This window comes from Bufo gargarizans, chromosome 5 (assembly GCF_014858855.1).
Source record: "Bufo gargarizans isolate SCDJY-AF-19 chromosome 5, ASM1485885v1, whole genome shotgun sequence".
Classification (NCBI taxonomy): domain Eukaryota; kingdom Metazoa; phylum Chordata; class Amphibia; order Anura; family Bufonidae; genus Bufo; species Bufo gargarizans.
Window position 1 is genome coordinate 11,628,143 of NC_058084.1, and position 22,813 is coordinate 11,650,955.

Consider the following 22,813-nt stretch of genomic DNA (forward strand, 5'->3'; position numbering starts at 1 on the left):
CAGCGTCTTACCACTTGAACACATCCATTAAAGGCAAGCGGATTGCTTGATTCCCAGACAAACTGACCACACAAGCTGGTGTATCTGGTGTTCCTTCCAACAAGGCCATCACAGCTTCAACTCCCATGCGACTTCCCTAGATAAGCAGAACGACCTGTTATTAGTGCGGCTAACTCCACTATATTCACAAACTGGGCTCCACTGGAGAAATATATGTTAACTATGAAAGAAGGCACTCTCTTGTCAGCTTCCCCATTGACATCAGAGAAATCCCTATTAAAGGGTTTCTGTCACCACACTTTTCACTATTAAACAGGCTGACATTATACATGTGCAAATGTCACCTGAATTTAACTCTGCTATTCTTTTTTCTCAGTGTGCTCTCATTTTTGTGCAATGATAACTTTTATAATATGCTAATTAGCCTATAGGAGCGGGGGAGGGGGGGTTGCACCTGCTCCTAGAGGCTCCGTTCGCCCACCTCTTTCCACTCCCCTTCTACTCTTGATTGACAGAGCCAGGCCAGCGTTGGTCTCCTCCTGCTGGCCCTGTCTGCAGGGGAGATCTTGCGCCTGTTCAGTAGTCAGCGCGCAGGCGCAGTGAGGAAGCCGGCAGTCCGGCGAGAGTCCTTCCCTCACTGCACCTGGGCCAAATACTGAAAGGGACGGCGCAGGCGCGAGATTTCCCCGGCAGACAGGGCCAGCAGGAGGAGACCAACGCTGGCCTGGCTCTGTCAATCAAGAGTAGAAGGGAGTGGAAAGAGGTGGTCGAACAGAGCCTCTAGGAGCAGGTGCAACCCCCCCTGCTCCTAGAGGCTAATTAGCATATACAAAAAGTTATCATTGCACAAAAAAGGGGGTACACTGAAAAAAAATTAATAGCAGAGTTAAATTCAGGTGACATTTGCAGATTTATAATGTCAGCCTATTAATAGTGAAAAGTGTGGAGACAGAAACCTTTAAATTACTGTAAAGCTCCCAGGATGCAAATGACTAGTGTAAAGCCTGAATACTTATCGAGTCAGCAAAGAATGCTGGGAGATTTCACCCTGGATGCCTACAAAATTGTGAATGAAGTCAATTTCGGAAATTGTATTGTAGTTATATATTGTTCAGTCGCACCCAGTTAATGTTCTCATCATAAGCATAAACCTGACTAACCATAGACCTAACTCTATATGATTTTATAAAAACAATGTACTACAACAAAGGAAGAAGTTTATACTTCAGTACTTGCAAGATGAAGAATACTACGAAACAACTGATTAAAATTTCACCATATAAAAAAACCACAAAAAACAAGTAAACGATGGACTGCTCCTGCCTCGTCTTTAATCAGGACTGTGGAGCAGAGTCGTGGAATCGGAGACAATTTTAGGTAGAGTCAGCGTTGGTAAAAATGTTACGGACTCCAACTCCCAAGTTTCAAAATAAAAATATTAAACATTATACCTTACTAATATGAAAGCAGAATTGTTTTATTCACTTCATGGGAACTTAGGAAAGTTTAGAAATGTTTAATCATACTAAGAAGCAGTGTCCAACCCACTACTAGTGAAAGCTTATCCTCAAGACAGGCCATTACTATCTGATTGGCGGGGACGGACACCCTGCACCCAAGCCGATCAGCTGATCTACAGTATCTCCTGGACAAGAACTACACGGCTCAGTCGATTGTGCAGTGGACAGAGCTGGTTACTGCAACACCGCTACCAATCACTTCAAAGTGAGCAGTAACCAGATCTGCCCACTGCACAACGGACGGAGCTGTGTAGTTCCAGCATCAGAGCTGATCAGCCTAGGTGCAGAGTGTTGGACACTATCCTGAGCATAGTCCTTCATTGGTAAAGGGTTCCATTTTAAGGGTGGGTTGAGAACAAATGAGAGGTGATAACTGATTTTCTATTGCTGCTTCAGCATCCTATCACTGGCTTGACAGGCCATTTCCCTTCTAGACTGGCCATACTTGTAAGTTTGGATGCAACTATCTCTCCCAACCCTCCCATACTGAGTATGCATATAAAGTGAATAGGGAGAGGGGAGAAAGCCGCTGCCAGACACCTCTGGCATTGGCTTCTCTTTGCGAGAACAAAAAGATTGGGCAGTTGACATCAAACATGTATGACCCTTATCATTCCCAACATCAGCTGTTGATGGAAGGTCAGGAGGCCCCATACAAGTTTGATGGTTGGCCAAACACAACATAACCCTAATGTGTATGGCCAGCTTAATACTAAATAACTTCATGCTGTTGCTCCGAGGCCTTTAGTTAAAATGAATCTGTGCTACTCAGTAGTAAAGTTTCTCCTCTAAAGACCAGATTAGGAAGTTCACCACTGGGCATACCTGCAGTCATCTCAGAACCGCTAGACAGAAAAGGAAGACTGTATTAAGGCTAGTACTTAATAAAGCTGAAGAAAAGCCCAATGCAACAATCTTACTAGAGTAAATCTGTTATTACTAATTATCACACATGAGCCATTAATGTAGAAGCTGGAGTCAGAGTATGGAAAAACAAAGGAGTCTCAGTTGGAGTCAGAGGTTTGGCTTATCAGCTCCACAGCCCTAATACATGGAAATAAAGACAGTGACCATACAAATTGAATTAATTTGCATGTTTTTTGGGGGAAATTTTTTATGTTTTCAACAATAGAAAAAACAAGCTGAACAATAATTAGCAGATTTTAAAGATAAGAATGTACCGGTCTGTAACTAGTAATCCTGGCAATATCTAATTCCCTATAACCCCTCTCCAGAAAAGTTCTTACCAGAATTCTATCAAAGGCTGAAGGTGTTCCACCACGCTGGACATGTCCTAGGACGGTGACTCTTGTATCATAGCCAAGACTCTTCACAACTAGCTGTTAAAATTATTAGAAAAATTAAAACTGTAATATTGGGAAATAGTCCACTGTGACGATAGAAAGGATTGCATTTCAGCTAGATTACTTACTTTTTTAACATCCTCTGATGTGATAGGTTGACCATTCAGGTCAATGGCCCCTTCAGCAACAATTATAATATTCAGCCTTGATCCGCGGCCTCTGGTCTAAAAAGTAAAAGTGTCATTAGCATATTGACCAGCAGAGTTTGCACTTGATGATTTTGAAACTACAGGTTTAGGCCTCATGCACACAGCCGTACCATGTTTTGCAGTTCACAAATCGTGGATCCACAAAACACGGATATCTGCCATGTGCGTTCCACATTTTGCAGAATGCAAGGTCTAGCCCTCAATTGACCAGTCCTATCCTTGTCCGTGATACGGACTAGAATAAAATATGTATTTTTGCAGCTCCATTGAAGTGAATGGGTCCACATCCGGGCCTCAAACAATGTTCATGTGCGTGAGGCCTTATAGTGAGGGTTTTCATAAACCCATTACAAAGCCATGCCATAAAAAACTTTTTGGATACCTCACTCAGTCTTCTGCAAAGATGTTCTTCCCAGTTTTCTTCTGGTGGGGATTCGGGAATAAAGACCCAATCTGCTCCACATGCAAGTGCAGTTACCAAAGCCAAATACCTAGAAGGTGACAGAGAAGAGAACTCCAAATGGTTTACTCCTGACATGGCGTTATACGACATAGAATGTGTTCAAAGGTAAAGGATCTGTGGTTGATGAACGTGGTTAAGTGGATAACCCCCTACCATAAGTCCTATTAGTGAACATGGAGGTGAGGTGCGGGTGTTTATTTTACGACACAAGAATATAATAGGACTCGTTATTAAATTAATTTATCTTCCATTCATTAAAATATAGCACAATTGAAGGTATAGAATTTCTATTTTAAAGAGGACCTCTCACCAGTTCAAAATGTTTAAGGCCTCTTTCACACTTGCGTTGTCCGGATCCGGCGTGTACTCCACTTGCCGGAATTACACGCCGGATCCGGAAAAACGCAAGTGTACTGAAAGCATTTGAAGACGGATCCGTCTTCAAAATGCTTTCAGTGTTACTATGGCAGCCAGGACGCTATTAAAGTCCTGGTTGCCATAGTAGTAGTGGGGAGCGGGGGAGCAGTATACTTACAGTCCGTGCGGCTCCCGGGGCGCTCCAGAGTGACGTCAGAGCGCCCCATGCGCATGGATCATGTGATCCATGCGATCACGTCATCCATGCGCTTGGGGCGCCCTGACGTCACTCTGGAGCGCCCCGGGAGCCGCACGGACGGTAAGTATGCTGCTCCCCCGCTCCCCACTACACTTTACCATGGCTGCCAGGACTTTAGCGTCCCGGCAGCCATGGTAACCATTGAGAAAAAGCTAAACGTCGCATCCGGCAATGCGCCGAAACGACGTTTAGCTTAAGGCCGGATCCGGATCAATGCCTTTCAATGGGCATTCATTCCGGATCCGGCCTTGCGGCAAGTGTTCCAAGTTTTTGGCCGGAGCAAAAAGCGCAGCATGCTGCGCTATTTGCTGCGGCCAAAAAACGTTCCGTTCCGGAATGGAAGACATCCTGATGCATCCTGAAGGACGGACTGTCCATTCAGAATGCATTAGGATAATCCTGATCAGTATTCTTCCGGCATAGAGCCCCGACGACGGAACTCTATGCCGGAAGAAAAGAACGCAGATGTGAAAGAGCCCTAAACTGTGTACCTGCAGCAATTGGGGTTGATCCTAAGTCCTTTGTTGTTATTTTTCCTTTGTGTCACCCCACGGTTAAACGGGCTTATTTGTTGTTGCCCCTAATATCCAAATTGGCAGTGGTTATCCAAGGGGTGACCATCAGTGATCGTCATTGCTCTGATGCTATCCAATTATTGTGTACATTGATAGAGCGGCAAGTGCAGAGTGATCGCACAAGATATACAGTACCTTATCTTGCAAGACCACGCTGTGCTCTCACTGTCACATCGGGGAGCGGAGGGACGCACAGCCAGCAGCAGAGATAAAATATTTAACTGGTGAGAGGTCCTATGTAAGGACTTACCCGCAGTGCCGGCCCATCACTTCTAGGACGAAGGTCCTTTGGTGACTGTAAAACAAAATTCATTTTGAGCTTTACACATGAAAAATTGAATTATTATAATATATTTTCAGAAATGTATACTGGATATAAAGCCAACAAAGGCTCAATGGCCTACAACTACTGCGAGACATTCTTGGTTTGTGCAAGCTGGATTTTCTACCTCGATCCCTGGAGTTACAAATCCCAAGTACTTATGTGTCTCACAGATTAAGGGGCCTTCTCATGAACCCCTGCTTAAACTGCAGTCAGCTCACTGTGCAGCCGATAGCTATGGGTGCACGTCAGATACTACTGGTGATAACAGCTGACTTCTAAAGCTACGGCAGGTCATACAAATGAATGGCCAACCATGTAATACAAGGATGGGTCACATATGTGAGACTTCTTCTTTGTTAGAGCTTTCCTGCTTTGACATACAAAATGGGGTCCTACCCTTAGGATCTATAGGGGAAAAAGCTATAGATGGTGCCTTGTGCCACAAAAGAAGACACCGTTATTATAGAAAGTGCATGCAGGAAAGTGCAAGTTACACCTCTAGAGGGAAAGGGGCTAGGTCAGGTATTTGGCATGGGGGGGGGGGGGGGGTTGAATTTTAGCCTCAGGCAGCATAAAGGCTACGTGCTTCCCTGCCCCTGGCCACAAAGCTCTAAGGGAAGGGGGCCCAAGTTGAACTCTTGCGCCAAGGCCCATGAGACTTTAGTTACGCCCCTGCTTAGGATCCCTTTTCTGTGAACGGCTCCTATACAGATTTCCAGACACAGTAATGCTTCACTTGGAATGGAGCAGTGTTCCAGCAGATGTCTGGAAGCGCAGGTACAATGCGAAGAAACCTCAGTCCCTTCATTTTAAGGAATGACTGGAGACCCTGAACTCTGACCCTCACTGTTTTGGATATCACTTATATTTTCCATGATATTCTTTGCTATTTTAAGGAAGCAGCACATTCATTTTTTTGCTTTCTCCTTCCTTCTTTCTAAGAGCCATAACTTTTTTTTAAAAACTTTTCTGTAGCCAGTGAGATGAGACGGTCGCTGCTGACTTTGGCACCTGAAGGTTTAAATGACCAGGATCTCAGATCCTGGTCATTGCTGGCAGGTGTCAGCCGTTATACAGCAGCACTCCCCATGTGAGGAGTGGGCTTGTGAGCTCGCTACATACATAACCAGTGAGTGTAAAGTCTCATTCACACGTCAGTGATTGTGAGCCAAAACCAGGATTGGAGCCTCCACAGACATAAGGTATAAAGGGAAAGATATCTGCTCCTGTTCTGCGTTTAAAGCCGCACCTAGTTTTGAAATCACTGACCAAAACACATGTGAATGAGGCCTAAGGCTGAGTTCACCCGGGCGAGATTTCCGCGCGGGTGCAATGCGGGAGGTGAACGCATTGCACCCGCACTGAATCTGGACCCATTCATTTCTATGGGGCTGTGCACATGAGCTGTGATTTTCACGCATCACTTATGCGTTGCGTGAAAATTGCAGCATGCTCTATATTGTGCGTTTATCACGCAACGCAGGCCCCATAGAAGTGAATGGGGCTGAGTAAAAAATCGCAAGCATCCGCAAGCAAGTGCGGATGCGGTGCGATTTTCACGCATGGTTGCTAGGTGACAGTCTATTCACTGTATTATTTTCCCTTATAACATGGTTATAAGGGAAATGATAGCATTCTGAATACAGAATGCTTAGTAGGTGATCAACTGAGGGTTATAAAATAAATAGAAAATTAACTCACCTTCTCCTCTTGATCGCGTAGTTCCCAGTCTCTTCTTTAATGATGAACTACCGGCTAAAGGACCTGTGGTGACGTCCGATCACATGCTCCAATCACATGGTCCATTACCGTGGTGATGGACCATGTGATTGGAGCATGTGATCTGACGTCACCACAGGTCCTTTAGCCGGTAGTTCATCATTAAAGAAGTAAAGAAGAGACCGGGAAGAGGAGCAGGGGAGTTAATTTTTTTTAACCCTCCATTGATCACCTACTAAGCATTCTGTATTCAGAATGCTATTATTTTCCCTTATAACCATGTTATAAGGGAAAATAATAACAACATCTACACAACACCGAACCCAAACCTGAACTTCTGTGAAGAAGTTCGGGTCTGGGTACCACAGTCTGTTTTTTATCATGCGCGTGCAAAACACATTGCACCCGCGCGATAAAAACTGAACATCGGAACGCAATCGCAGTTAAAACTGACTGCAATTGCGTACCTAATCGCGCGGGTTTGCCGCAATACACTGGGACGCATCCGGACACGCCTGTGTGAACCCAGCCTAAGACAGATATATCTGTCATATGGAGCAAAAGGGTTAAGATAGGAACATCCCTTTAAGCATTTACACCTTACCTTCAATAGTATAATGTTATTACCAGAATAACAGCAAATATAAGCGGAAACAATTCCAATACCAGAGAAGAATAGGCATTGTTACAATGGGTCCACAAAAAAACAAAAAACAGATGCAACACAGGGATCACACAGACGTCATCCGTATTTTTTGCGGACCACAAAATACATACAGTTGTGTGAGTGCACCCTTATTAGACGAATCTTTAGTGCAACTGATTCCAAGATGGAGGTTTATGTTAAAGTGAATGTGTCAGATAACACAGTATAACCCAATTGACAATAGGTGATGGACAAAGCTTATCTCCCCCTTCTCTGCACAATGACCGCTGCACAGGTCACAAAGCATGCTTACAACAATCTTGGTCCAAGCAAATATCTGAATGCTATTAACTGCAGCCCAGATGTGCTCATAATTATGTACAATAAATAATAAAAAGAAAAAAATCTAACATCAGAAGAAAAAAAAAAATGATTAGAAAAAGATATATACATGATACATTCTCTTTGAAAGTAAACATCTCAGTTCCGGTATAGTTCTAATTTTGTAACTATGGGTTACCTAGTTTAGTTGGATATCTTTCACCTTGCAGGTCCCCCGGCAAGATGCAGCTTTTCATTTACCCTGGATGTATTGCAGACGTAGGTGAGGCCAACATGGGAGTAAGCACACTAAATGGAGAAAGCCTTGTGTGAACTGGGTCAGCCCTGCCTCCGAAGAACAAGCTTCTTTTCAACATGTTTGTAGAGTGAACGGGGACAGTATGCAAGTAAAATTTCTGGCATGACTGAAACCTGATTATCAAGTGCCACAGTTATCTTATCAGAACGTAGAGAAGTAAATAGTAAATAGAGAAGTAAATAGTATACACTGTATATCCTCCAGCAAAATATGCATAAGATAATCTTATGAAAGTCCAAATCATTTGGTTGCACTGATCTGGAAGCAAGGGACTACGCCTGTTCCTTAAAGGATAACTGTCATATTTTTATTTTATTTGCTAGTTTATTAGAGCTGGGCATGTATACCTGAGTTAGTCTGTCAATGATTGTCAAAAGATCTGTAATTACCTTACATTAACAGCTTTCATTAATGTCCTCTGTCCCTTTCCACTGCTCCCTTAAAAAACAGTTGCTAGGTCTTGACTGTCTTCCTTTTAGTATAAGCAGAAGACAGAGGGGTGGTCCTTCACACTGCATGCCTGCATTATAGGCTTCAGAGTGAGGAGGTGTGTCTCGGTAATCCGATCTGATTGGCTGGCAGGGAGCTGCTGGCTACAGAAAGTGTGTATTGGAAGTGAGGGAAAACAGTTTTGGCCTCAGAGAACTGGCAGAGGAGCCATCTTGAGAAGGTCATATGTTAAATAATAATAATAACATATGTTAAAATAGATTTTTTAATGAAAACATGACAGTTATCCTTTAAATTAATGTGTAGAAAAAAATTGAAATGAATGTCTTCTTGAAGGCTGCATTAAAATAAGGCACCACTGATCTAGTTCCAGTTCATTCTAACACATCTTCAGTCTTACCTTTGTGCTGTTGTAGTAATGGCATCCACTATCTCCATAATTCTGTGAAGAGCGGAATCGGTTCCGATTGTCATATCGGTTCCACAGAAATCATTATCAATGGAGCCCACCAGCCCAACAATATTTAGGTAACTAGACTTGGCGGCTTCATCAGAAGTAATTTTTCCTATAGAATAAAAAAGACAAAAATAATGTCCACACGTGAAACTGAGCAGTAAAAAGTTTGTATGATGGTCACTTCAATACATCATACTGGTGTATTGTCATTTAGAGAAGAAAAGTGGTGTTGCGTAGAAACGCTAAAAAAAGACCAGGGGGGAGGCGCCAAAATTCCTTGGATACGGTTTGAGGTTGTGTGGATTCCTTTAATAGAATCTATGGAGCCTGTGGTACTTACATACTCTAAGAGAGTGTGTGCCCTCAGAATCAGAGAATATGAAATCAAGTACTAATGTAAATAATAACGTATAAAATAAAAAATATTAGTGACTCACTTCACCCAGGAGGGTAATGTGGGATAAAGCTCAAGACACCCACACCACACCTCCTGCGCCTGGGTCGCCCGAATTAGCTCCTGAATGAAGTAGGAAACACATCTCCGTTGAAAATGTAATGGCCGTGCTGGGTTACTGCAGCTCAGCCTCACTGAAATAAATGGAAGCTGCAGTAACCTGGCATATCCACTACACCATGAATGGAGCTGCTCCACTCAAAGTGCTAGTTCCAGGGCTGGAGGTGCAGGGAACAGCTGACTTATTGGGGGTGTGGGGTGTAGGGCCCCCACTGATTGAATATTGATCACCTATCCTGTGGATAGGAGCCTGGAAAACCCCTTTAAGGATATTTTCATCAGCAAGATCCTTTCAGCCGGCAAAGGAGTTTGGTCCTAGTCAGCTGTCCCTGCACAGTCCGACACTGGCAGCACTGATTGGATAAAGTCAGACTGTGCAGGGACACCCCCCAACTGGTAACACCCATCTAGATCTTCATCAAAAACTGCTAGTAAGTCAATCATAACTTCTAGAGGGAATTATAAAGGAATGTAACATCATAGAGTCATCAGAATAGATGCTCCAGTCATTATTACAAGGGGAATGAATACAAGTAGTTACTAACACAGACAAGTCAGTAGAGATGACAAACCATCTTTAAGTTCTTTAGTTGAAGACTTATTCTAGCTACTAGGAACCTGTTGCCGGACAAACCCATATCTCAGCGACTTTGATGTCGGCAGATGAGGGAGGCAGCCATGCCATTTCCCATCTCTGCTGCATTATCTTTCATTGTGCTCGCTATTTTCTAAACGTTCGGCAGACCATCTGAATCTCAGAGGATTTACCTGCTTTAACCAGGTCAGCAAGCAGTCCGCTCCACTCTGCTCTGAAAGTATCTGCTCCCGTCAAGCTGCCGTCTCCACCAATGACACAAAGATTGGTAATCCCGTTTTTGATTAGGTTGCATGCTGCCTTAAGGCGGCCCTCTCGGCTCCGGAAATCCTGACATCTAGCACTTCCTATTACTGTACCGCCCTATAAATATAGAGATATAGTTGGAATAAATCGAATGAATGAAAGCATTATAAATAAATGAAGCTTGTATGTCACCTCTACATTCACAAAGAGAAGGAAAATCAACTGCGGGTAGCAGACAGAACGCGTACGAGAAATTAGCCCAATCTATGTAATACCAATAATGCCCCAGGATGACACAGGAAGCAGGTAAATGCCCATGTTGTAGCTGTCCATGATAACACAGGTAGAAGAGGTTTTTCAGCAATCCATTATATTACAAAACCTAGATTTCTCTTCTTCAGCTTTTGGAGGTGATAACCACAGCTTCACTACACCGATGTGCAACCGAAGAGGGACAAAGATAATTTTGGTGATCCAATTGCCTCCCAAAGACACGCTTTATAATTAATGCTGGTAAAGTATAAGGTTTAGTAATTTTAGGGATATTTCACATTTAGGTGCTTTTAGATGTTTTATATTTAACTTTTAAGAATTACTGATTGGTGGGGGGTTCTTTACTTGAACCCCCAATTTTCTCATAAATATAGCAAGTGTGCACAATATTTGTTGCTGTGTGGTTGCTGTGTGCACAATATTTGCCTCGGCATGAGGAATACACATTTATATGCATTTATAATATATTCAGATTTTTTTTTTATATGTTTTTATTATAAACCTATTATTTTTATTTTTTTGTATGACTATCCATACCAAATAATTGCAGTTTTCCCACAGAGCACTAGATTAGCACAGTAGGCTGAATTTTTCAGCTTTGCTGTATATACAATAAAACATCTGCAAAAGACTGTCTCTCTGAGAAAGACTACCCCATAATTAAAGGGCATCTGTCAGCAGACTTGTACCTATGACACTGACTGACCTGTTACATGTGCGCTTGGCAGCTGAAGGCATCTGTGTTGGTCCCATGTTAATATGTGCCCGCGTTGCTGAGAAAAATTATGTTTTAAAATATGCAAATGAGCCTCTAGGAGCAATGGGGGCGTTGCCGTTACACCTAGAGACTCAGCTCCCTCGGCACTTTGATTGACAGGACCAGGCAGTGAAAACAGGATCACACCTGGCCTCGACTTCTCCTAAAGTCTTGTGCATCACTGTGTTGTGCATCAGTATCCGGTACAGGCGCAGTACAGAAGAGAACTGCCAGCAAGCCTCTTTCCTGTACTGCTCCTGTGCCGGATACTGAAGCGCACGGTGCAGCGCAAGACTTTAGGAGAAGTCAGGGCGAAGCGTGATAACATTTACATTGCCTAGTCCTTTAACACCAGAATTTCTGTGATAGATTTTCAATTCTTTTACACACATTATTAGACTGTTTTTTTCAGAGGATCACCTCTATATAAGGCTCTAGATTTTGAACGCAATTTTTGGTGGTTGTCTCATTAGAGACTAGGATATTTAAAGGAGTAATTTTAAGTTATCCCCTATCCAGCCATAGGACCCCCACTGATAAGAACATGTGCCTCACACCCTGCAAAGCCCGAGGAAATGAAAGGAGCGGCAAGTTGAGCATGCGCATTGCCACTCCATTCATCTTCAACTGCGATGGAGGAATGGAGCAGTGGTGCAAATGCTCAACCTGCTGCTCCTCCATTCATTTGGGAGGGCCTGAGGGGTACAAAGCCCCCATTCTCATGATTGGTGTGAATCCCAAGGGATAGAAGATAACTTGGAGTTACCAGAATACCTTCTTAATTACAGTTCTCTACTACTGGCCTATGCCATAACGAGCATGACTGATAATATGACGAGTTGATCAGCACTCATTTAAAAGGCCTTTACGGAGTAATCATGCAAGTTGCTTGATGGATGAACAACTGTTGGTAAGATCGTACATCCCCCGTACAGTTTGCACATTGTTGGCAGCATATCCCTTTTTATGATGCCTACAAGCGGTGATTTTTGTGGTTGCATAAAAAGGGTTTGTCGGTTGATTAGTGGGGCGTAGACTGGCTGATGATTGGCTGAATAAACTTTTCTATAAATGTTTGTTCCAGATCATCAGCCCATGTAAAAGGGCCGTAACACCATACACACAGGTTAGGTTTCGCATGCAGCTCCCCTGTAACTCCCAGGTCTCTGGACGAGGGCGTTGTATTTATTGCTTACGGCAGACTACTGTATAATAATCAATGACATTTCTCTGTCACTTGACTCCTAAATGGTGCTGATCCTAATACTGGCAACACAGGAAGGGTGTGTCTCCAATATGGCTGCCTCCAGGGAAGGAACAAATAACTACTAAATTAAAGGGGTGATGGCCTATCCTCAGGGAATAGACAGTTGGGGATAACGGCATTGGGAACTCTATCACTCACCGGAGACAGTCAATACATGGTGGGATGGTGGACAGACTGTGCTTAGTTACACTGCAGCCCTTGCCTAAGTCAGTACCCTCTTCCTTCCATCTGTTCACCCCCTTAACACCCAATGTTCCACAGATAACCCCTTATAAACCCAACGTTCAATCAGATCACCTCCTATACATCTAACTTTCCATCAGATCACCCCCATACACCCAAAGTTCCATAGATCACCCCCTGTACACACATCCTTATATAGATCACCCTCTTTGCACCCCAGATCACCTTGCTACACCAAACATTCCATCAACTCACCCATTATACACCCCAGATCACCCCTATACACAAACATTCCATTAGATCACCTCCTGTCCACCTTGGTTCCGTAGATCCCCCCCCCCATATTAAAAGATGGACAACTAAAATAAAACAGAACTTCAGAATGATCTCTACGGCTATGGCCACCTTCAATGACCGTTACTCACTGTAATCTATAGTTATCACAGTCAGAAGTAGCAGAAAACTCTGTCTCTTGTACTCATTATAATCAAACATTGCAGCACAGCATTTACAAGGCATCAATGCTAATAAGGAGTTTTACAGTTTATCTGCAAATGGACCTTTATGCATCATCATACAGGATCTGTACCTCCAGTCTGATGATTATGTATTTCTAAAATTACTGGTATGTACGTTACCAGTGTTAATTGCAAAGGTCAAAGGTATCGAGTCTATTTATGTGTGCCATTTGAAACTAGACTCCGCTTAGAACTTTGACCTCGTCTGGCACTAAAATGGCAAGTTATTTTTGTCTTTGATTTTTGTCTTTGACATTGACATTGAGTGTAACTCTTTGGCTAGGGAAGATGAACAGACTTAAGTATCCTATCCTGACAAGCGGTAGCCCAAAAGAAATGTCAAGTTGTCTCAATGCCACTTTAATAGGGCAAACATCTCACAAGCAACTGTGAAAGTTATTTAAAGATTTCCAGAAAAGCAATTGTCATCTTCTTTAAGTTTATTGGGAATTAAGAATTATCTGTCAAGGAAAAAATCTAACACTACAATTTATAAACAATCAATGATGAAGGTGAATGAAGGATTCAAAAATGAATACAGCTATGGATGACGGGACAGATATAGCTCAATATGATTCACCTCATGAGATGGTCATATGATATAGGACAGGACCACTCTGTCTGCAGTGGTCAATGGGGAGAATGGTGAATTATGGACAAAACACTGATGGAATTTATATGAATCCATGAGCATGAAGCGCATGGCTGATTAGATCACCTCTCGTTGTTTCCAAAACCTCTCATATGTGCAAGGAATATGTATAATGGTGGAGGCTGCTACTGGACCCATTATTTTCATGGAGATGGTCTCAGCTGTTGCTCTCTGGAATCTGCTGCACTCTGTTGCTGCTTCCTCAAGGGTTGTCCTCTAGGAAACACCCTTGAGGAAGCTGGAAGGTGATGCCGGTCAGGTAGCATGTGTTCTCTCCACATTGAAATATTATTGTGGATGGGCTGCTTTTGATATAATATTTAAGTATAATATTTAAAGCTGCGTGTTACTCATTTTGGGCTAAAAAACATTTTTTTAATTGGTCTTTAGTATAAAAATAAATAAATAATCAGCAGTTTCTATGATGCATGCGTTTAAAAATCAGTTTGTTTTCAGACTCTCTCTTCATGTTGTTTCATCAGCTGATGTTTCATGTAGAACTCTTATCGGTTACCTCAATCTTATCAGTTTGATAAAAGTTTAGCTATTATCAGTGTTTATAAGGTCACAAAAATCACAGACAAAAGCTCTACATGGAACTCAGGAGAGATAGTCTTCAAATAGACAGATTTTTTTAACCATATGTACCACAGAAACTGCTGAAAAAAAATCTAATAAAGACCAACTGAAAAAAAGATTTTTAGTGCAAAATGTCTAAAATCCAATTATAAAAAAGTGCCTCATGTCCACAGCCTTTAAGGGGCTGTCCAAGTTAAACAAACACTCAGGCAACCTCTGTACCTTTGGTAAAAAAACTAAAGAATCAATACTTACCCCTTTTCTCCCTGCTGCTTCCTACACTGCTGCCTCAGTGGTGAAGTCCCATATACTGGTGAGGCCAGTGATTGGCTGCACTGTGACCTGAGTGCATGTAACATTACCACTGCATCCTGGAAGATAACGTCAGTGGTGGAGAGAACAGGAGCTCAGCGCTGGAAGCAGCAGGGAGAAAAGGGACTGCCTCTTTAGGGCGTTTTCTGGTACATTCATATTGATGGCCTAGCCTCTGATTCACTTCCATGGGAGCAGCACTGCAATAACCAGCTTCATCCACTACAGAATGGACGGAGACAGACCCTCATTCTTGTTCTTGATTGACAGGGTCAGGATCCTGCATAGTCATTTTGCCTGGCCCTGATAATCAGGAAGGAGAGGGAGGGCTGGCAGATGAAGCAGGAGGAGCAAGGGTGAACAGAGTATCCTAGGCCCACCGTCGGTGCACTTAACTGCTCATTTGCATATAGACTAAAAGCACCTTTTAGCAAGAATGAAGCAGACTGCTAAGTAAAAGCCATCATTCCATTTAGATGAGCTAGCCCTACAAGACTTTGTGCCTGGGTTAACAGTGAAAGCCCTGATGACAGACTTCCTTTCAGGCTGGAATGCACAGTCTAGGGGTAATTTACAGAAATTAAAAAAAATGGTTATCGTGATCTCTATTATACAGCTCCAGTGCTGCCATTGTCCTGCCCTGCTTGTCACCAGCACAGAAGTTTAACAATGGTGCCGTGGTAGTAACACTTGTCATAGGTCCCATTAATTGCCGGGCAATATGGGCATATACACCGTGAGTAAAGAAGACCAATTAGCTAGTGTTTGTTCCACTCCTTGCCTTAGCAGGATTTTTGTTGCTCTTCTTGATAGGTAGAGGTTGGCAAACACAAAAAAATGTTGTGGACATTTTAAATATTTCACAGTCAAAGCAACACAAAGAGATTCGGGCAAAACAGACACTAAACAGACATAAGAAACTTGAGGGACACAAACGTCATGCTCTAAATCGCGATTTCATTTTATTTTGTTTTGTTGGAAATAGCAGCATAGCATTGATCATGAACTGTATAGACTGTACCTGTACTTGGCCAGTTTTATGGGCAAGACAAAATTTGAAGACAGAAATGATGAAGGTACCGAGTCTATCAAACTCACCAACTGCAACATCATTGAGACACTTTCCCAAGTGGCTTCTCGAATGTTCTCACCTCCATCGACCAGTCCTTGGTAACCCTACAATAACAACAATCTTTAATAAGTATTCATTGCAATCATACCACCAAATTGTATAGAGCAAAATTCCATTCAAAAGCAGCAAACCAGTGTGGAAACAGAGATACAGACCTCATGTACAAAGAAGACTTTGGCGCCTGTGTAAATTCCCACTCTCACCACCGCTCGTACAGCTGCATTCATCCCTGGTGATGAATATAATATGGATTAAATATTTCCTATGTCTTGAAAATGCACTACATTATTAAAAACTGCACACAAGTTAAAACTTTACAGAAAAACGAAATGTGGTAAAATTAAAAAAATATCCAATACTCACCAATTAAAGGAGTATTCCAATCTGGGACATCGATGGCAAATCACGAGGATATACCATCAGTGTGAGATAGGTGCAGCTCCCACCTCTGAGAACCGGTCCAATCTCCAGAATGGGACCCCTGACGTATACAGAGAGCAGCCATCCTCTGTTTAAAGCTATGGGATTTCCAAAAATAGGTGAGCGCTGGCTCGGCTATTACCAGAAATCCCATAGCAGTGAATGGTGAGGTAACGGCGCTTGCGCAGTGCGCTCTCTATTCACCGCTATGGGAGTTCCAAAAATAGGCAAGTCCACTCGCTCAGTTATTTTCAAACTGCCAAAATCGATGAATATAGAGAACGCCACGCATACGCAATATGCTCACCTTCACTTCAAGAGCCCCGTGCTCTAGATAGGGATGGGTCTCAGAGGTGGTAGCCACAGCAGTCTGACATTGATAGTGTATCATAATGATATGCCATCAATGTCCCAGATGGGCCAACCTCTTTAATTCCCAGGCTTTTCTCGTCCTCAACTCCGATCTGTTTTTAGGGCCGCAGTGGTGACGGGTAGTTTATGTCACATGACCACTGCCAACAATCACTAGCCTCAGTGGTCTCATGCCATATAACTTTGAGGCCAGTGATTGCATCGCTGCAGTGATGTTAACAGATCTTAACAGTGGAGTACCAGAGCTGAGGCACTCGAAACAGCGGGCAATTCACTGGTGAGAATAGGATGTTTTTATTTTAACACTAGCAGAAGTACCTGGCTTTGCGCGGGTATATTTAATCTATTTTATTTAATGTTTGTGTGTGTCGTTAAAAGATAGACCGTATCCACAATAACAGTGACCTCCACAGCCCCCCCCCCCCCCCAGTGCTCAGCCTCCATAAAATGGGACCTCCACAGCAGCCCACCCCGTTAACTATGACCTTCACAGCGGGGGTGGGGTTTTGAAGTCCGTCTTTTGAGGGTGCCCCCTTAACTGTGACCTCCACAGCACTCCGCTCCCTTAACAGTGTCATCCACAACGTCCTGCCCCTTTAAAGCTTACTATTGGCTGATAAGGGTCATGTGACTGTGTGTATGGCAGCGGGATATGAAGAGAAAGACCTGCAGGCTTCTATTGGGTAATGTAGGTCATGTGAGGTGCCATATTTGCATTTTTGGGGGGGGGGGGGGGGGAAATACCTCAGGAACGGTACGTCCTAGAGAGCTGAGACCTGGTCTTAAACCTTCCCGGACACCTGATGTACCTGTGTGCCTAATTTCGTGATTGTAAATGCGACCGTGCAGATTCCTTTAGCGGACATACATACACACATACACTCAGCTTTATATATTCCCCCCAATTTTTTTTATAAAAAGTGATAGTTATACACACTTCAAAATGGTATCACTAAAAACCACAGATCACCCTGCAAAAAATGAGCCTCCATAAAGTTATGAGGGTCAGAATATGGCGATGCGAAGAAAAAAAAAAATACTTTTTTCCAAAGTATATTTTTTTCAGCATAAAAAAAGAAGAAGAAAGAGTATATAAATGTGTTATTGCTGTAACTGTAATGCCCTGCAGAATGAAGGGAACAGCTCAGTGTTACCACATTGGGAACACCGTAAGAACGAAACCCATAAAAATATGGCACAATTGTGTTTTTTTCTGATTCCCCTGCATTTGGAATTTTTTTCCAGCTTTTCTACTGCAAGTGTAAAACAGGCCTAGAGTAAAAGCAAACATAATGCAACACTGGCTGTTTTTAATGAGTGCAGTATGTATAGCTGTAGTCTGCTCTCTCTGAATGCACTTGAGGCCTGCTGGCACATAAAGGGGTAATAAATAGAGGAGACACAGTCTATACATGTGGAGCTTGCTCTCCCTACAGCAGAGGCCTGTTGGGACAGAGAGAGGCATCATATAGAGTAGGTTCCCATTCAGAGGAAGGCCACCGTGACGTTGTGGATGGGCAAAAATAATTTTGATCAAATCTAAGTCTCTCATATTCATTTATATTGAAAATATATCATTATTTTATATAGTCTATGTTTGCAGAGTGCTTTTGTATTGTTTTTTAATAATATAAATATGAGAGGTTTTATGAAGGGCCCTATTTATTAAATAACCGATAACTGGGAAGTTGAGGCAGCAACAGAAAATTAGTTATCACCTCTCCTTTGTTCTCTCCTCTCCCTTACGACCCTATTGACCGTACAATTTTTGGGCCAATTATCAGGAACTAGAATTCATAGAAACATTTGTCCCCAATAATTGGCCAGTTCCATCCTGAGGTGGTCATCTGATGAACAAAACTCTAGTTTTTTGGCTGACAGGTATCTTTCTTCAGGATGAAAGATGATCAGCTTTCGGAAGCACATCTCCAATGTGTAATCAGGGATGTGCCGCAGATAATCAAAAGAACTGAATAAGGGAGGATTGACTGCAGGAGCAATCGTTCCACCAACATTCAGTTTGTATCGGTCTGTGTAATCAGGCCAGTGAAAACGAGCACTGATGGATGTGTTATCGGCAATCGCGCTGCTCGAACATTGGGCAGCATATTACAGCCCTACAACTAACTCTCCCAGTCCTCGATACATGTGCATTATTGGCTTGGAGTAGCATATACATGTAATAAACGGGTGAAGGGAAAAATCAGCTGCCAGACTCAACTCAGAAAAGGCAGACTAAGGCTATATACACACGACCGCGCCGTGTTTTGCAGTCTGAAAATTGTGAATCTTCAAAACACGGATGCTGGCTGTGTGCATTCCGCAATTTGTTGGACGGAACGCGCCGCCCATAATAGAAATGCCTATTCTTGTCCGCAAAACAGACAAGAATAGGACATGTTCTATTTTTTTTTTTGCGGGGCCACGGAACGGATTGGAGTGGATGGGTGCACATCCGAGCAGCACAAAATGCGGCTGGGATGCGGACCCAAACAACAATCGTGTGAATGAGGCCTCAGTTGCCTCCACTGTACAGTCTGTTCTAGTCACCAGCCTCAGAAATCTTGTTAACAGAGTTCAAGATTAGAGTCCAAATTAATCCTTAAAAGGGACACTAAACCATAATCCAAACAAATGAACAATTAGTAAAAGAACATGTAACAATCTCTTTGTTTCTCTTGCTCCTCTCCTGTCCTACATCACAACTGCAGACCATAAAAAATATAACAGAAAATCGGAGTATTCTTCTTTTCGGATGCAGCATGTGTTCTCCCCATCTGATGCTAGAACATGTGAGCCAGGAATGTTAGAAGGAAATGGCTGGGTTTAGATTCCATACTTTGTCTACACAGTGAACGTGGTCATTTTGTTATAAAGAATCTCCCTTAGTACCAGTAGTAGTAGTAGGACAGATTCCCATATTTGCCTTTCAGGTTTGCAGAAAATCTGGGTAACATAGCATGTGGAACTGTAATGGGGACTACTAAATACAAAATATACCTAATAAATCCCCCTTCTTGCTCCCAAATAATATGACACCACCCCATATTGTCCTTTCAGGATCCCGGGAAAGCTGGGTAACAGCATCAGGAGCTGTAATAGGGAGTACTGGATGCTCAATGTACCTAAAAGAAAAGCCCATTCTTGCCCCCAAATTATGTGATATTTGCCTTTCAGGATCCCAGGAAAGCTGGGTAACATAGTGGAATTGTAACAGGGAATGCTGAATATTAACTGTACCTAAATATATCCCCCTTCTGGCTGCCAAATTGTGCCATATCTGGTCCCAGCGGTCGGACTCCCAGTGAGCATACAGTTATCACCTATACTGTGGACCCCTCTAAGAGGCCAGAGATACTGCAGACGTTATCTGTGCAAGGAAAAAACAAGACATAACAAGTACGTTTCCCTGTATATTGGGACACCAATGTTGGCAAAAAAAATAACGTACCCAGGCAGAAATGTAAGCGTCATGGCAGGCCTTCCAACCGGCATTTTTCAGCAGGGTAAGGCTACTTTCACACTTGTGTTGTTAATTCCGGTACTGAGATCCGTCAGAGGATCCCAATACCGGAATTAAACGGATCCGTTTAGATTTTGCACATCAGGATGCATCCGTTCCGTTAGGATGTGGTTGTGTGAAATCAGAACGGGAAACTGACTTTCAATGTATTTAGTGATGGAGCTCCTTTAGGCTCCTAAAAACGGACCCGTCAGTGACTTACATTGTTTTCAGTACCGGATCAGTTTTTTTTTCCGTTTTTATGACCGGACACAAAACAGCGGCTTGCAGCGGTTTTGTGTCCGGTCACAAAACAGAATGCTGCCAGAACAGAAGACATCCTGATGCCTCCTGAACGAATCTCTTTCCATTCAGAATGCATTAGGACAAAACGGAAACGTTTTTTCCCCCGGTATTGAGATCCTCTGCCGGATCTCAGTACCGGAAAACAACAGAGCAAGTTTAAAAGTAGCCTAATGCTCGTCCGCACACAGCAAGGGTTTCACAGGAATGTCAGACTGCAACACTTCCTTGGCTGCCCAATCGCCAGATTTTTTACCAATCGAGCATTTATGGGACCGGTTATGGGACCGGCTGGGACGCCAGCTTCGGCAACCTACGAGTGTGCAGTATCTATGGGCCCAGCTGCAACATCTGTGGGCAAATATGCGGCAGGATGGGATACAGAACCTCCATGCCCAACCATATCTCAGCTTGAGGCGGCCCAATAGGGTCCTCTAGAAACGTATCCTTTTGATCTAACATTGTAATCACTTATAGCCATCACCATTACATTCACACATAGAAAGTTTCCTTCTAATCCAACAAATCCTTGGTGCGTTATTTTTTGTCAGCAACTAACTATAACAGGGTCAGAAAATTTGAAGCCTTATTCTTATAAGTGCAAGTCTATTTTTCATCTTAGAGAATATCAGTATGCTCCCCATGGGGCTAAAAAGTGACAAGAATGGGGTTTCAGCGTGGTTGTCACTACCCTCTCTCAAGTTGTCAGCGTGGAGGAATGGATATCTCTTCCTCCGCATAAGATGTTCTCAAGCTTGGAGATAAAAATAAAGGAGTCCTAATTTGTCAGCAGTTGTATGCTGCCCTATCTGAAGTGACAGAGGACTTGCCCAAAATGTTGGGTCGCTTTCTGGAATTAACCAAACTGTATTGAGCTGCATCACCGCAGGCCGACTGCTGTAGTCCACTCGATACAGTGCCCGCGCCTGGGAGTCCTCATATATATGAGCAATCAGAACCCGAACCCTTGCCACTGATTGACAGCTCTCTTCCGATAGCAGTCAGTGGTGGGGAGAGGGGCTGGATTGACATGTCCTGAATTAATTGTGGTCTATGAGAATCGGCCATTTTTTACTGTAGATTTCTCAGTCTACTGTAACCACACTGAACACTATTGCTCTTCCCAACCAAAATCTCTAGGCTTCCCTGACCAGCTTTTGATATTACTCACACCAGCACAGTGGTAACAATATTAGGGCTTATGCACATGACCGTATGTCTGCAAAACGCACATCCGCAATAAATAAGGATGATATGCGTGTTGCATCATTTTTTTTTTTTGCGGATCCATTGTAACAATGCCTATGCTTGTCCGCAAAACGGACAAGAATAGGACATGCTCTATTTTTTTGCGGGGCTACGGAATTGCACATTTGTGTGCATAAGCTCTTAGGGCTCATGCACACAACCATATTCAGTTTTTTTGTAGCCCTTATGCGGAACCATTCACAGAGTATGCACACAGAGTAACTTCCGTTTTTTTTTTTCCGGATCCATTGAAATGAATGGTTTCACATACGGTCCACAAAAAACCCCAGAATGGACACAGAAACAAAATACGTTTGTTGTGCATGAGCCCTTAAAATCAGTGATCTACAACTATATGTATTGGGGAACGAGATGTGAATTTGAATGTATACCATATGTAGATACCTCTTAAAGGCACAGCCATCCAGCAATATTAGTCGAGAGTCTAACAATTTCAGTCTCATTCAGATTTGAAAGAACATGCAGAGAGGCATTTAACTAAGAGATGTCACCATTTCCTGATCGGTGGACGTCCGACTGTGGGACCCCTGATGATCTATTCGCATGAATGGAGCTGTGCTGCAGTGCCCTGCACAGAGGGGGGTTGTTAGCGCCATGCCATTTCTCCAAAGAGTCGATTTAAGCCGAGGAGGAACCAAAACAATGAAGAACAGTAGAGTAAAGGGATATCACACAATAAGAATTACCTTGAGCGTCTCCTCCTGATGTAAGTACTGCAATAGCTTTGCCAATTCCCAGAGTCTGGGCATCATGGTGCTTAGATCCTCGCAACATTTTCTTATCTGTAAAGCAACGACAATCCTTGCATGAAAGCAGATACTGACAGCCTGAATCCTTCCGAGCAGCCTGCGGAGTGAGGCAGGGAGAAGGATCCTGCGGTGTTTTGTAAGTCACAGTATCCTTCAGAATGACAAGTGAAAATGTCGCTGCTACTTTCTATGCAGAGTCAGCCAAACATAATCCTCCATTCATACCACGCAGCTTGTAAGGTTCAA

General features: G+C 43.0%; 1 protein-coding gene across 1 annotated transcript in view; it reads right to left on the bottom strand.

The window, feature by feature from the left end:
* Positions 1–7: 7 nt before the first annotated feature.
* LOC122938347 (ATP-dependent 6-phosphofructokinase, muscle type-like) overlaps positions 8–22,813 on the bottom strand; it is a 38,423-nt gene continuing 15,617 nt past the window's right edge. Inside the window, exons 3-12 of the mRNA XM_044293800.1 lie at positions 22,505–22,600; positions 16,108–16,181; positions 15,919–15,996; positions 10,207–10,396; positions 8,868–9,033; positions 4,938–4,982; positions 3,416–3,524; positions 2,953–3,048; positions 2,768–2,860; positions 8–136 (exon numbers count right to left, since the gene is read on the bottom strand). Of these exons, the coding sequence (XP_044149735.1) occupies positions 8–136; positions 2,768–2,860; positions 2,953–3,048; positions 3,416–3,524; positions 4,938–4,982; positions 8,868–9,033; positions 10,207–10,396; positions 15,919–15,996; positions 16,108–16,181; positions 22,505–22,600 (1,076 nt within the window). The remainder of the gene's footprint in view (positions 137–2,767; positions 2,861–2,952; positions 3,049–3,415; positions 3,525–4,937; positions 4,983–8,867; positions 9,034–10,206; positions 10,397–15,918; positions 15,997–16,107; positions 16,182–22,504; positions 22,601–22,813) is intronic.